General features: G+C 46.7%; 1 protein-coding gene across 1 annotated transcript in view; it reads left to right on the top strand.

Moving 5' to 3' along the window:
• Positions 1-3,257: 3,257 nt before the first annotated feature.
• LOC138778795 (DENN domain-containing protein 3-like) overlaps positions 3,258-16,999 on the top strand; it is a gene marked incomplete at its 3' end in the record, with an annotated part of 50,905 nt that continues 37,163 nt past the window's right edge. The window contains 1 exon segment of the mRNA XM_069956531.1: positions 3,258-4,577. Coding sequence (XP_069812632.1) covers positions 4,491-4,577 — 87 coding nt within the window.

Here is a 16,999-nt window from a genome sequence, read left to right as displayed (position 1 = left end):
GCATCACTTTGCTATGTGACATCTAAAAATCACTACTGCTCCCAACCGGGAATATTACCCTTGGTTTATCGCACAGTGATAACTAATAAAAGTTGCATCCTTCTACGTACCTGTGTCTGGCTCAGTACACGTAGAAGGCTCAAAATACAGTACAGCTCACCTTAATGGCACAGTTACCATCTTGAATACTGTTATGGTATCCTGGAGCACCACTGTACACCTGCTGAAGGTTAGCCATACTCTTATATACCCTATGCTCTTTGAAAAAGTGGCTCCCATTTTGCTATGAACAGCTGATGGAGTATCACTGTGTGAAGGGCACGTCCATGTTTCCACAACACTCAGCTCACATTGGTGTTCCAGTGGAAATGCCTCAAAGTCTCCAAGGTCCACACAATTGTGGATTCTGCGTCAATTCTTTGTGTAAACATACTCTGGTATCGTACTTTACTGTGGATCAGGAGGTTCGTGTGTGCGTTCAGCATATGTACCTGGAGATACCCCCGACCATAGTCTCACTATAGACCCAGTAATGGTCTTTGGCACTAAGCACCCTAAGCAATCGCTTGGGGCCCCCAACATCCAGGGGGGCCCCCACGCCCCGCTCTTCTCTTGTGCTCAAGACCGCTAGACAGGGCCACTGCCCCGCTCGCTGCTGTTATCTGAACTGTAACTATGAGCACTCGTAATGAGCGCTCACAGTTACATGCAGCAGCAGCACTGACAGGGCGTGAGCCATTGGCTCCCTTCCTGTCAGTCACTCTTGTGGCCACAGGAAGTGTTTTCCCTGCGGTCACAAGTGGCCGCTCTGTCCTTGTGGTGTCGGTGCTCCAGTGACATCACTGGAACATCGGCTCCAGGACAAGGGGAGCGCGGCCTCTTGTGACCGCAGGGAAAACGCTTGCGGCCACAAGAGTGAAGAGAAGAGGAGACGCCTGGACCCAGGTGAGTATAAGTGTTTGTTTTATTGTGTTATATACTATATGGGAGGGGGAGCACACAGGGGCCTGTGTAACTGGGGGAGCGCACAGCGGGGGTCTATATAAATGGGGGGAGCACACAGTGGGGCTATATAACGGGGAAGACACAGGGGAGCTATATATAACTGGGGGAGCACACAGGGGGGCTATAGACTACTGGGGCTTCACAGAGGGGTCTATATACTACTTGGGGGGACTACAAGGGGGGAGATTTATCAAACATGGTGTAAAGTGAAACTGGCTCAGTTGCCCCCTAGTCTGATGAATGAAGGGTGGAATCTGGTTGCTAGGGACAACTGAGCCAGTTTCACTTTACACCATGTTTGATAAATTTCCCCCAATGTCTCTTCTCTTGTTTGGGTGGGGTTTCTGATAGAGACATAGAAGGGAGCTCTTAAAGCGACTCTGTACCGACTGTTTCCCCCCCCCCCCCCCGCAACTACTTATACCTGGTTGGGCTTTCTTTCGGCTGATAAACAAACTTTACTGGGGGCAGCACACGGGGTATATATGACTGGGGGCTGCACACAGGGGTTTATATACAACTGGGACAGCACACAGGGGGTCTATATACAACTAGGGGAACACACAGGCGTCTATACACTACTGGGGGAAGCACACAAGGGGTATATACTCCTGAGGGGAAGCACACAAGGGGTATACACTACTGACAGCTGCGCACAAGGGGTATATACTACTGGGGGCAGCACACAGCGGTCTATTGTTGTGGAGTGCGTGTCGAGGGGGGGGGCCCCAGAAATGCCAAGACCGCCCCTGTATAGACCCCACAGATATGTCTGAGCAGCACAGCAGGTTTACACAGCTTTCACACAAGCACAATATAGTCACATTTTTGCTTGCATATTACGGGTCTACCCAGGGTTCAGATACCAGAACTGAGAGGACTTAGGGAGCCATGTTGCCGTCAGGTTATGGGACCCATGGTCGGGCTGAAACTAGCATCCATAATATACAAGCAAAATGTGCATGTATTATGTTTTTTTTTTATTGTGCTATATACACATATTATAACCTGCACACATAACATGACTGGAAGAGGTTTATAGCATATAGTGAGGCTGGGTTCAGACTAAGGAATCCACACTGATTAATTCCGGACAAATTTATAAACCATTGCTTTGTATTGGGCTATTCACATGTTCAGTGTTTTCACGGATCTCCATTCTGTTCCGTTTAAAAATAGGAGATGTCATAACTCAGAACGGAAGCACGGATCTGATTCTACATAGAAATCAATGAGATCTGCGTTTTTTACCAATGTGACATCCGTGTTCGTTCGTGAAAAACACGGATGTGATGTAATCAATGTTATTTAAAATGCTTTAAAACAGATCCGTGAAAAAACACGGACACGGATACAAAACGGATTGTTTTGCTCGGATCACGGAGGTAGCTAGCAGACCTCCACGATCTGTGCAAAACAAGCCGTTTTTGCATCCGTGTCTGTTTTTTTCACGGATCTGTTTTAAAGCATTTTAAATAACATTGATTACATCACATCCGTGTTTTTCACGAACAAACACGGATGTCACATTGGTAAAAAACACGGATCTCACTGATTTCTTTGGGGTATCCTTTCCGTGCATCTATTCTGAGTAATGACATGTCCTATTTTTTAACGGCACGAATCAGTGAAATCACGGAACGTCTGAATAGCCCAATAGAAAGGAATGGGCTGTAAAATTGTCTGTATACACGGACAACGTCCTATAGCAATAACACCTCATGGCTAGAGCTCTTCCCACCATGCTGAGGGCTGACTTACCTACAACCTGTGACCTTTGTGTCTTATTTATATATAATTGTTATTTTTCATACTTTCCTTCCTGCTCACACCACAGTCTCAGCCCCTCAGGTAATACTCTGGTTCCCAGCACTGCTGAGGTGGCAGCTCCTCACATGACCGGGGACATTCCTCTCATGAGGTAAAATCTTTTCTTCCCGCCCTTTCGTCAGCTAGGAAGTTGACTCAACCTCATTTACATACGTAGAGTACTGCGGCTGATTGGCTGCTCCTGGGTCCTATAGGAATCTCCGAACGGAGAGAAAGCCACGCCTGTCTAGCTATGATTGGCGGCTCCTGGCGTTGATGTCAGGTGCAAACCACGCCCTTCTCTGACAGGACGCCGCGCAGTGTGGGCGTGGCTATGTGTATGTTGGCGTGGTTACAGTAAACTATGTTCCCTGATGTGGGCGGAGTTATGAGGTGACCACGGCGCTGTGGGCGGGGCTAGGAGTACGGATCGGTAACGCCCTAGTTTGCTATCAGTTGTGGAGAGCGGCGCAGGAGGCGGCACAGGTTGCTGGTGTCTTGGAGACAGATCGGGAGCCGGAGCCGGGGAACTGAGGCCTGCAGCTTATACATTGGACTTCTGCCATCACTGCCACAGACTCTGCTCAGCTGGAAACTCTGCACAAGTTCACTCCTTGAAGTCTGACTTTTATACTTCTGCAGCTTCTCTGTGTGTCCCTGCTGATCCTGGATCCTGTGAACCTTAAGAACTTCCATATCTGAGGATAAAGCTGCTGATCCAGGATGCCCAACCCTGATATCTGAGTATATTTGACCATGCCCAGGCCATAAGCATGGTGCATTCCTCTCCTGCATAGCGCATTCCTCCCATGCATGGTGCATTCCTCCCATGCATGGTGCATTCCTCCCATGCATGGTGCATTCCTCCCATGCATGGTGCATTCCTCCCATTCCGCATACTATAGCACAGAGGGTATTACTGGATACGCTGCATACTCTTGGATCATCGCTAAAAACTTTGTGGCTTGGCTACCAGTATGACCATGAGCGGCCCCCATCACAGTGAGACTCTCTATAGCATCCCGCTACCATAGCCGGCTTTGCTCCTTGGATCACGGCTGTAAGTCTGGACCAGCAGCCAGATCTGGTCTGTAGGATTGTTGGATACTCACCTTCATGGGGGATTCTACACTCTTATGTTTACTTTGTAGCAGTTTGATGAACATCTGATCCCTTGTGCCGCCTGGATTGCTGGCAGTACCTTGCGGATCGCGGACTCCTCTGCGTGGACCGTTCTCTGTGCCCTGTTGTGAACTATGGGAAGCAGATTCGTGTAGCACTGCCCAAGCTCTAGACTCGAGTCTTCTGTACTTATTAGTGAGCTGCCACCCTATATCCGGATTATCCAGAAGCACTGTAGTATCTACCTCTTCTTATAGGCCATGGCGCTCATACATCAGATAGTCTTAAGTGGCCTGAGCTGCTTGCATCCAGTCTACCCAATCTGTGCCAGCTGGGATGCCAGTCTCTCTGTAGTCATGCATCGGCTTTCTGCCTAGTTCCCCTCTGTCTGGATCTTACTTCAGGGCCCCATTGGGGCCGCTGGTTGATTTTGCTTTACCCTGACCCCAATGCCCAATAGTGACAGTGGCGATCTGGCCCTATTGGTTTTGTAGCCTGGCACGTTCTTAAGTCTTGGTTCCATTCGCGCCATCAGTCTTGGACATTCAGCAAACATGGAAGAGGCACAACTTCCCTCTGGGTTGCTGGAGATCTGTGTCCTGGTGGGGCCTCCTCTGAATGAGATCCGAGAGATCGACAAGGTAGGTTGAGAGGTGTCTGATGAAGGCAAAATTATTGTGAGTGCACATAATATACTTGGCAGAGTGGTAGAGAACAAGGCATCTTCGAGTTTGGGATGAAATCACTGATCTTAAGGCGGCTGACATCACTCGGTGACATCACTCAATGTATGATGTTTGGCCAATAGACTAGAGCAAAGATAATCCACCCCTGATCACTTCAAATAATAATAGGTCCACTCTTATGGCTCCAAGAATGGAGAAAGCTCCTAAAGGGGACCTCTTATGGCTCCAAGAATGGAGAAAGCTCCTAAAGGGGACCTCTTATGTCTCCAAGAATGGAGAAACTCTTAAAGGGAACCTCTTATGGCTCCAAGAATGGAGAAAGCTCTTAAAGGGAACCTCTTATGGCTCCAAGAATGGAGAAAGCTCTTAAAGGGAACCTCTTATGGCTCCAAAAATGGAGAAAGCTCTTAAAGGGAACCTCTTATGGCTCCAAGAATGGAGAAAGCTCTTAAAGGGAACCTCTTATGGCTCCAAGAATTGAGAAAGCTCTTAAAGGGAACCTGTCAGCTGTAGAGCCTCGGATACCTCCTCCTCCTGGTGACGCTTCCGGTGATACTACTAAGGGATTTCGTTTGGGCAGCGGACTCCTCTCATTAGCAAAATGAGTGCAAAGATGAGCGGCGGCGACTGGACCGACATCTGGAGCGTCACCAGAAGGAGGAGGTAAGTATCCGGCACTCTATTAGGGGTAGGGTAGGTTCGGCTCTGTCTTCTTGCTGACAGGTTCCCTTTAAGCACGGGTTGACTGAAAGACCACTAATACTTCTAGAGATGAGATAATCTTCAGTGCGGCATTTGACTGAAGAAGTTGGATGCCACCCTAGGGAGTCCAGGAAAACACAGATCCAGACACAGGGCATAGACCATATTTTCCTGGCAGCCCTAGGGCGGCATCCAGATTGCTCAGCCTCGGGAATCAAATGCTGAGTGTTCGGAGAATGTTGCCGAACTAGAACAGTTTGACAGGTCCACTCAAAACTATTGTTCTCACTGTCTACAGCAGGGATGGGGAACCTTCGGCCCTCCAGCTGTTGCAAAACGACAATTCCCATCATAAGTATCAGTGAGTTAGTGGAGATGGTACGCGGTGACAATGTCTTCACTCGAGTGTTAGTAATTATAGGTATAATTAACCCTTTAAGTTCTTTATGGCAGTATCTGGACAAGTCCTGGTTACAGTCAGGTGACGGGTAATGTCGGAGTGATTCAGGAGCTGACATGGCGACCTGCAGGATGGGGAGCATGTGGGTCATGCAGGGAAGTTCCCGGTAATCCTGATCCCCATCCTGCATGTGAGCCAGGACTCTGTAAACCTTATATGTGCACTTGTCACAGTGATGAATGAATCCACCGGGGTGTAAAGTCACGATCCAACCTTTCACAGCCGAGTGTGAGATGGTTATATGGAAATTGCTGCCTGGTTGGGGACAGGTTGAGGCAGGGTGTGGGTGGTACGCCGCTAATGTGGGAATTGGTTTATTTCCAGTAATGCAGGTAAGTAAAGTGTAAATCCAGTCTGCTCCGCTTCTGTCTTGGCTTCCATAGGACTCAATGGAAGTGAATGTGCATCTAACATGGAGCTCCTCACAGGGTATAGAGCTTTCTTCTATCAGTGAATAGAACCACAAGTGCCATGTGCAAGGTGCTGAGGCCTCTACAGCATAAAGGCGGGTTAAAGGGGTATTCTAACTTAAAACAAACTCACCCCCCCAGTCGATCACCATATCGCCCTCGGCTGCTTTGTTTTGAATACAGCCGCGGCTACAGCATGTGATCTGGTGCTGTATTCTTTCTCTATGGAATTGTACTCTACTCTCTCCGGCAGCTCCATAGAGAATGAATAGAGCTGCAGGTCACGTACCGTACTCACGGCTTTATTCAAAACAAAGCAGACTGGGGTCTATTTGGAGACAACTGGGGGTACAGCTGTTGGACCCGCCTCAATCTCTTACTTGTCTTCTATCCTGTGACGTGTGCTCAGCCAGCCAGTGCGAGACCCCACTACGGCTGCTGACTGGTTGAGCGGACCTCACACTTCACAACTCAGGTCCCCTCTCTAACCAGGGAGCGGCTGGGGACCCGAGCTTCGTTAGTTTGATCCTTCATGCCCAATTTGTAGGCATAACGGTAGCTTCACACGTACCGGATCTGCAGGGGATTTCACGCTGCGAGTTTGCAGCAAAATCAGCTGCGTTTCCTGGTAGTGTGAAGTTGAATGGGGCACATACCCGCAGAGGAATTTTAATTCCACCGCTAATATGTGACCCAGCCCCATTAACTCCCCGCCGCCTGCCGTCTGCAGCCCCCGTCCCGGAGCATACATTACCTGCTCAGTGCCGCGGCTGTGTGTGAGGCTCCCCATCAGCCAATCATTGATTGGCTGATTGGGACCGACGGGAGCCGGGAGCCTCACACACAGCCGCCGGGGGCTGCGGGGGTTTAAAGGGGCGAGTTACATATCCAGTACGTGTGAAGCTACCCCTACTGAGGTATTCTAAGAAAAAGTAGATCACGTGGTGCCTGACCTCTGTACCCCAATCTGATCTCCGTATCGGGACCCCAACTTCTGTATTATGAATAGAGCTCACGGAAAGAGGCGAGGACAGCACTCTTCCAGTGTATTCTGCTCTTTCCGTCGGTCCATAGGAATGAATAGAGCTAAGGGTCACGTGCCGTAACCGCAGCTGTATTCATAACACAGAAGCCTGAGGCCCGATACGGAGATTGGCAGGGTGTACACAGGTCGGACCTCCTGTGATCTCCTACTTTTCCCCTATTCTGTGGATAGTCGAAAAGTCATTTTTCCCTGAAATACCTCTGTAAATTGCGTTCACACCTACAGGATCCGCAGCAGATCTGCAGTAGATTTGATGGTGCAGATTTGATGCTGTGTTTAGTTAATTAAATAAAATCTGCTGCGGATCCACAGCAGAAAATCAGCTGTGGATCCGGTAAGTGTGAACGTACCCTTAGGGTACGTTCACACTTACCGGATCCGCAGCAGATTTCATTAAAAAAACTGAACACAGCATCAAATCTGCACCATCAAATCTGCTGCGGATCTGCTGCGGATCCTGTAGGTGTGAACACACCCTAGGGGTGTGTTTATAAAAGAGGCGGAGGCCCACGAGGCATCTCATTTGCACACTGAGGCAGGCGGGATTCTGATTGAATTCCACCTCTTAATGTGAGCCCAAGAGAGGCCATTGCTAGAGTAGGACCATCTCTCTGAGGGCATCTTGGTGTGGTGAGATGGTACATTCTGTTTGATCAAATAGTTTGCTAAGAACCTCATTTTTTTAAATCTTTAGAGCAGGTTTTTATCGTGGGTAATGTGAAGGGAACTGGAACTGTCCAGAGCAGTAACAAATCCCCATAGAAAACCTCTACTGCTCAGGACAGTACCTGACATGGACAGAGGTGGCAGCAAAGGGGATAACGTTCTGACACCAGTTGATTTGAAAGAAAAAGATTTTTGCCAGAGTATCCCTTTAAATTGCTATCCACACAGCTGGAAATACTCGATTCGTCATGTCAAAAAATTTCCATGTAAAGAACTAAGTGCTTCCCTTATCCTCACAAGGAAGAAGGAAAGACGGAATTCACCGATCAGAATCTGACTATGTCCATGGGACATCCCAATGCCCATGGTCTTATTCACACAAAAACTTGATCAGGAGCCGGCCAGGCTGACTATGCATAATCAGTGTCCTTCATTTACTAACGGCACTTCATTACTTCTACAGTGTACCATAGGCAGGTGTGTAGGAAATGAGAAGTTAAATGTATTTTGCCAGGTGTGTAGGAAATTAAAAGGTTAAAGTGTCACTGTCGTGAAATTTTTTTTTGCAGAAATCAATAGTCCATGCGATTTTAAGAAACTTTGTAATTGGGTTTATTATCCGAAAAATGCATTTTTATCATGAAAAAGCAGTTTGAAGCTCTCCCCCCTGTCTTCATTGTTCTCCTATGGAGAGAGCTAAAGAAAAGACCAAAACAGGACAACAAAGAGTTAATCTACAAATCCCTCACGGGATATCTCCTGTGACAGTCACCAGTGACCTGTCTGAGCTCAGATTACAGCTGTCACCCAGCTCCGTGCCTGTAATCCTCTGTTATCTGCTTTCTGCTGCCGGCTAACTCCCTCCTTCCTCCTCCCCCCTCCCTTCTCCCTAGAACAGACAGGGGACGTCTCCTGCAACAAGTCACAATTTTCAGATTTTTCAGAGTGGATGGGGGGGGGGGGACCTGGGAAAAGGCTTTTTACATGCAGATAATGGCAGATTTGGCTAATAAACCCAATTACAAAGTTTCTTAAAATCGCCTGGACTATTGATTTCTGCAAAAAAAAAAATATGACAGTGACTCTTTAAATGTATTTTGCCTGGTTTCCAAGGGGTCCCTCCTAAAGGCCCTTAACAGGAGGATCATAGAGCAGAGGTTAGGGTAGGTAGGACTTTGTGGCTGTGAGTTACGTGGTGCACTCCTTAAAGTATCTATTTTGGCCTACGTAAGTAAAACCTTTCATCATATAAACATGAAAACTTAATAAAGATTTATAATTTCATTTATAGAAGAAGAAAGAATGAGGGCACTCACCCGTATGCTTGACTCCTTTATTTCACTTTTTTCATGCAGACATAGTGCTTGATCTGCTCACTTCGGTGAGGACTCCAACCCCTCCCCCGATGACACGTGACAGCTGTTTCGCACGTAGATCATGTGCTTCGACTGTCAGTCGAAGCACGTGATCTACGTGCGAAACAGCTGTCACGTGTCATCTACGTGCGAAACAGCTGTCACGTTTCATCGTGAGCACCACCCCAACTGACACACCGTATGTCCATATACACACGCTAGTGCAACGCCTCCAAGAGACGCTATAGCCTACAGCAGTGCCGACCACTCTATCTTGTTGGGAGATTTATAATTTCATTTCCTATAATCATTCAGGTGCCAAAAAGATGCAGAACCAGAAGAGGAACAAAAAGTTGAATTGTAAAGTTGAGGAATTTTTTAAATTTGGCAGCCGAAAACAAGAAGTAAGGAAGGAAGGGTTCATTGTGTAACCAGGAGACAATGATGAGTGGTAACATTGTCTGGTCCCCAATATGAAGGAGCTGATTCTGAGATTTCTATGGAGATCCCCTAGTTAGAATCAGTAATGACTGAAAAGCTGCCAATTATTTTCATATTCTGACAGGCAGACAATATTTCATTATTTTTATTGCTGCATGGCCCCAAATAGAACTGAAGAAGACGCCCTGCAATGTTCATTTACAGCATGGTGTATAATATGGCTCCTATTAGAGATGAGCGAACCTGGAGCATGCTGGAGTCCATCCGAACCCGAACATTCGGCATTTGATTAGCGGTGGCTGCTGAAGTTGGATAAAGCCCTAAGGCTATGTGGAAAACATGGATATAGTCATTGGCTGTGCCCATGTTTTCTAGACAACCTTAGAGCTTTATCCAAGTTCAGCAGCCCCCACTAATCAAATACCGTTCGGGTTCAGATGGACCCGAACCCGGTTCGCTCATCTCTAGCTCCTATATAGAATATAACTACTATAATGCGACATGGAGAGAAAGGAGCTGCTGCACATCACACCTATGGCTGACACTAATGCCTCTCGGCTACATTTACAAAACCAACGCCAGGATGTTGGTATATAATTTGATCTAACCATATTGCCTCATGCACCAGCGTGCAGGTCTCCTGGTTCACATGAGTCCCTACACTAACTCCACACTGTGTCGGTCAGCGACCACCAATCCCGCAAAGCATGCACAAGCAGGGAAGGGAGGCCATAGAACGGCCCTGCAACCCCACTGTCACAGGACCAAACCCCAAGGGCCCCCCCAAAACCCAGCAGGCACCACCAGCAGAAAAAGCTGCCGCCAAGCAACACAAGTATGAATATAATCTTACTACTTACCATTGCTCCTGCCGGTAGAATGGGAAACATAGGAGGTACTTGCCATGTGTGCCCAGGCGCCTCCTGCTGATTGGGGTCACATGGGTCTTACAAGGAGGAGTGCTAGCCACTCAGAAAAGGGAGAAAAGTAAAATACAGACATGGAGAGAAAGGAGCTGCACATCACACCTATGGCTGACACTAATGCCTCTCGGCTACATTTAAAAACCAATGCCAGGATGTTGGTATATAATTTGATCAAACCATATTGCCCCATGTACCACATGCAGGTCCGGTGGCCCACATGTGTCCCTACACTAACCACTGTGTCAGTCAGCGGCCACCAACCCTTGTTCACACTTGTGTTGCTTGGTTGCCGCTTTCTCTGCCAGCTGCGCCTGCTGGGTTTGGGGTGGCCTTTGGGGTTTGGTCTTGTAACAATGGGGTTGCAGGGCCGTTCTATGGCCCCCCTTCCCTGCTTGTGCACAATTTGTGGGGTTGGCGGTCGCTGATGTGAACCAGGGGACCTGCACGTGGTACAAGAGGCAATATGGTTGGATGAAATTATATACAAACATCCTGGCGTTGGATTTTAAATGTAGCTGAGAGGCATTAGTGTCAGCCATAGGTGTAAGATGCAGCTGCTCCTATTTTACTTTTCTCCCTTTTCTGAGCAGTTGGCACTGCTTTTTGTAAAACCCATGTCACCCCAATAAGCAGGAAGCACCTGTGCATACATGGCAAGTGCCTCCTATCCTTCCCAGTGTACCTTCAGGAGCAATGGTGAGTAGCAAGGTCATATTCACACTTGTTACTTGGTGGCAGTTTTCTCCACCAGTGGTGCCTGCTGGGTTTTGGGGGGGGGGGGGGGGGGGCGCTTAGGTTTTGTCTTGTGACATTGGGGTTGCAGGGCCATTCTATGGCCCCCTTTCCTGCTTGTGCATGCACGGTGTGGAGTTAGTGTAGGGACCCATGTGAACCAGGGGACCTGCACGTGGTACATGCGGCAATATGGTTTGATCAAATTATATACCAACATCCTGACGGTTTTTGAAATAGGCCTAGCGGCACTAGTGTCGGCCATATGTGGGATGAGTGGCCGCTCCTCTCTCTCCATGTCGTGTTTTACAGTTCTCTTTTTTCTGAGCAGCTGGCACTCCCCCTTAAGACCCACATGATCCAAATTGGCAGGATATACCTGTGCTCACATGTCAGTACCTCATGTCCTTCCCATTATGCTTGCAGCAGCATTGGTGAGTGCAATATCACATTCATGCTTGTGTTGTTTGGGGGCAGCCTTCCCCGCCGGTGGTGCCGGACGGGTTTTGGGGGGGCACTTTGAGTTTGGTCCTGTGACATTGGGGTTGCAAGGCCATTCCATGGCCTCCCTTCCCTGTACTTGCATGCTTTGCGGGGGTGGCGGTCGCTGACCAACACGGTGGTGAGTTAGCGTAGGGACCCGTGTGAACCAGGGGACCTGCACGTGGTACATGGGGCTATTATTGTTTGATCAAATTATATACCGACACCCTGACGGTTTTAAAATTAGGCCTAGCGGCACTAGTGTCAGCCATATGTGGGATGAGCGGCCGCTCCTCTCTCTCCATGTCGGGGATAACTACTATAATACTGCTCCTATATACAGGAATATAACTACTATAATACTGCTCCTATATACAGGAATATAACTACTATAATACTGCTCCTATATACAGGAATATAACTACTATAATACTGCTCCTGTATACAGGAATATAACTACTATAATACCGCCCCCTATATACAAGAATATAACTACTATAATACTGCCCCCTATATACAGGGATATAACCACTATAGTAATGCTCTTATATACAGGAATATAACCACTATAGTACTGCTCCTATATACAGGAATATTACTACTATAATACTGCTCCTATATACAGGAATATAACTACTATAATACTGCTCCTATATACAGGAATATAACTACTATAATACTGCCCCCTATATACAGGAATATAACTACTATAATACTGCTCCTATATACAGGAATATAACTACTATAATACTGCTCCCTATATACAGGAATATAACTACTATAATACTGCTCCTATATACAGGAATATAACTACTATAATACTGCTCCTATATACAGGAATATAACTACTATAATACTGCTCCTATATACAGGAATATAACTACTATAATACTGCTCCTATATACAGGAATATAACTACTATAATACTGCTCCTATATACAGGAATATAACTACTATAATACTGCTCCTATATACAAGGATATAACTACTATAATACTGCCCCCTATATACAGGAATATAACTTCTATAATACTGCCCCCTATATACAGGAATATAACTACTATAATACTGCCCCTATATACAGGAATATAACTACTATAATACTGCTCCTATATACAGGAATATAACTACTATAATACTGCCTCCTATGTATAACAATATAACTATTATAATCTACTTATGTAATGACATTTACCTATTAGTGGTTTGTTCCTCGGTGTTTCGCTATGTGGGTTGATCACATACTTGTGCATTCAGCATCTCTGTGTAAAGTTAGCTCGGTGGGAAAGTGACAACCAGTTTGGCCACATTTCAGGTTTGCTATATGGCGTCACATTTTTGTGCCTTCTCTGTAACTTTGTTGTTGAGTGTGAATAATTTTTTTGTCTCGTCATTAGTTATTCCGGAGGGGGAAGGGGCGACGTTCATGGTTTATATTTCATGGATGATATTTTATGTTCCCTTTAATCTCTACTGTTAAAGATGATGGATTTATAAAAGTGACATTGATGGGCGGTGGATCAGCTGCGGGCGTACTGATGGACATGACAGAACATCCTTCTTCTGATAACCAGTCCGACCCCCCGGGGCTTCTCCACACTGCTGTACTATATGTAATGTGACAGCCATAGAGGAGCTGACGACTTGCTCCATTTAAGACCATGTTACAAGCTATTGTTCTCTAGTAGCAATGTTTATAGGGCACACAGCACCATATGGCGGCACACAGCTCCATACAGGATAACTACAAGTCCATAGATTGAGGCTGAAAACTTCTTATAAGGAAGACTTTGCTTTTGTTAGGCAGTCTTCACCCAGATACCCAGTGTGTACCCGCTGCTGCTGTTCACTATACTTTTTGCCCTTGTGCCGCCTTATATTTGCCTACTAAGTAAATAGCTGTCACTGAATACATACACGGCCTTTATAAACCCGCCTGAACCTGGCAAAGGAACAGGATGTAACCCATGGAAGGACAAGCTTAGTCCCTTATTACTCATTCCCTATGAGCACGTCTGCAGCTCCATGGAGAGACCGCTGAGACGCACGGAAACTATTATTACTGTATATTAGTAACTCGGCCTCCATCACATGACATGGAAAGGTGTAAGTGACGCGTCTTATATATTCGTAATGCATTCCGTCCCCTACAAGGAGTCAGGGTGTAATACAGAAACTACTACTGCCCGATGGTGGATGGTGCAGTGCACTGTGGGATTTCTCTCTAATAGTTAGTTACTTCATTGGGTGCTACAGAGGGGAAAAAAATGTTTTTAAATCAACTGGTGTCACAAAGTTATACAGATTTGTAAATTACTTCTATAAAAAAATCTCCAGTCTTCCAGTACTTATCAGCTGCTGTATGTCCTGCAGGAAGGACAGTCTGACACAGTGCTCTCTGCTGCCACCTCTGTCCATGTCAGGTACTGTTATATGAGTATTTGCTGCTGCTCTAGACCAGTGCTTCTCAAACGGTGAGGCGCCCCCTAGTTGTAGGTGAGGCTCAGTTGCGGAGGCATTTTTTTTTTAACAAAAGTGACTCTAAACTGCACTGTCCTTTCCCTGACTGCAACAATCTCTGGTTTAGGAACATTACTGGCTCAATCTGTACTTATTTGGTGTTATACAGAGTTTAGGAGACAAAAGAAGGGTAGACTGAGCAATAGTTTATATATGCATGGACTTCAAACACAGATGGTGATGCCTGTCACAATTTTTTCCTGTTGGATGGGGCTCCAGTAGAAAAAGTTTGAGAAGCGCTGATCTAGACAGTTCCTGATCACCTCTCTTACAAAGTCGCTTTTACCCTGATCACCTAGTGTTGTGGGGTGGTAGGTCTAGAAAGTCCTGGTTGTTCCAGATGTCTTCTATTTAAAAATTAAGAAGGCCTCTGTGCTCTTGAGAGCTGTAGGTGTAGCAGATAGAGACATATGTTTGTCCCCTGTCTCTGTCTCTGAGCCCTACAGGCATCTCTCTCTTCCTCCACACAGTCCTGTATCTGAGCCCTACAGGCAGCTCTTTCCTCCTCCACACAGTCCTGTATCTGAGCTCTACAGGCAGCTCTTTCCTCCTCCACACAGTCCTGTCTCTGAGCTCTACAGGCAGCTCTTTCCTCCTCCACACAGTCCTGTCTCTGAGCTCTACAGGCAGCTCTTTCCTCCTCCACACAGTCCTGTCTCTGAGCTCTACAGGCAGCTCTTTCCTCCTCCACACAGTCCTGTCTCTGAGCTCTACAGGCAGCTCTTTCCTCCTCCACACAGTCCTGTCTCTGAGCTCTACAGGCAGCTCTTTCCTCCTCCACACAGTCCTGTCTTTGAGCTCTACAGGCAGCTCTTTCCTCCTCCTCCTCCTCCTCCCTCCTCCTCCTCCTCCTCCACCACCACCACCACACAGTCCTGTCTCCGAGCTCTACAGGCAGGTCTTTCCTCCTCCTCCTTATCCTTCTCCACACAGTCCTGTCTCTGAGCTCTACAGGCAGCTCTTTCCTCCTCCTCCTTATCCTCCCCCACACAATTCTGTCTCTGAGCTCTACAGGCAGCTCTTTCCTCCTCCTCCTTATCCTCCCCCACACAATCCTGTCTCTGAGCTCTACAGGCAGCTCTTTCCTCCTCCTCCTTATCCTCCCCCACACAATCCTGTCTCTGAGCTCTACAGGCAGCTCTTTCCTCCTCCTCCTTATCCTCCCCCACACAATCCTGTCTCTGAGCTCTACAGGCAGCTCTTTCCTCCTCCTCCTTATCCTCCCCCACACAATCCTGTCTCTGAGCTCTACAGGCAGCTCTTTCCTCTTACTGGCTTTGTGTTTTCTCTGATGCATTGTCAGCTATGAAACCTCATATAAAAGGGGGCAGAGTCTTTCCTGATCCCGTCCAATCAGCTGGATTTACTATCACTGACTCCAATAAAGGTGGAAAAACATCTGAGATGATCAGGAGGAATAGGAGGAGCTGAATGTCACATGTCATACCAAAGGCTCCGAATACTGATGTCCATGTAAAAATTCTAGGTTTTTCCTAATTAATAAATTTAACTTAATAAAATTCTAAACTTCTGTTTTCCCTTTCTCGGGGTATTGAGTGCAGATTATTGCTAGCACAAGGCTGCGACATAATATGTGAAAGAAGTGTAGGGGGCTGAAAACTTTCCAGGTACATTGTACGTCCACCTATTCCTTTAGGACAACATATACCTGACCTGTATTCCACAACTACAACTCTCATTATGCAGTGTAGGGGATGCTGGGAGTGGTAGTCAGTCAGAGATTGGAGAACCCTGCTGTAGATCTTCTTCCTTGCGGAGCGGACGCCTCATGCCGCACACCTCACCTTATTTCAGCCTTTTACACAGTTATTTGGGCAATGAGGAAACTCCTGGTGTCTGAGTCATTGTGCTCACCTCTGTCAGCTGCCGGTAAGCCGGGATATTCTGGGTAACACAAACTGATCTGCATGATGGTTTACGCAATATAACTAGTATCTGTCTGCTGGAGGTAAAGGCCTTTCCTTCTAAAATAGAAAGTTCTGACCACAATGTTTTTTCAGCCATTGCCGGGTTGTCTTTAGAGCCCAAAACCTAACCCTGAAGAATTGTGGTTTCTAGCCTGTGTCTCTTAGCAGAACTACAACTCGCAGAATGCCCTAACACTTTAAAGGGGTAGTTTACCAAAAAATGTTTTCTTTCAGGTCAACTGGTGCCAGCAGAAAGTGTAATTTACTTATATTAAAAAATATCCAGTCTTCCTGCAGGACATACAGCAGCTGATAAGTACTGGAAGTGGTGTATTCTTTCCAGTCTTACACAGTGCTCTCTGCTGCCGCCTCTGTCCATGTCAGGAACTATCCCCATAGAAAACCTCTTCTACTTCCCAAACTGGAAGGAATACACCACTTCCTGTAGAACATACAGCAGCTGATAAGTATTGGAAGACTGTAGATTTTTAAAAAGAAGTACATTATAAATCTCTGGCAAATCTCTGATTTGAAAGAAAAACAACTTTTTGGTGAACAACCCCTTTAATGCTGTCAGGGCATTTAATGAAAATGGAGCGCCTTTCCAAAGACCTCTCTATGTTTTCTAAACTCGGCTCTGCTACGTCTGTGTGTTGTCTGGTTCTAGTGACTTCCCTGTAGGGCTTCACACCTGAATGGGTTACTGTGC

The sequence above is a fragment of the Dendropsophus ebraccatus genome, unplaced genomic scaffold (genome assembly GCF_027789765.1).
Source record: "Dendropsophus ebraccatus isolate aDenEbr1 unplaced genomic scaffold, aDenEbr1.pat pat_scaffold_685_ctg1, whole genome shotgun sequence".
NCBI lineage: Eukaryota > Metazoa > Chordata > Amphibia > Anura > Hylidae > Dendropsophus > Dendropsophus ebraccatus.
Note: the sequence above shows the minus strand (reverse complement) of the source record. Positions and strands in the feature narration are given on the sequence as shown.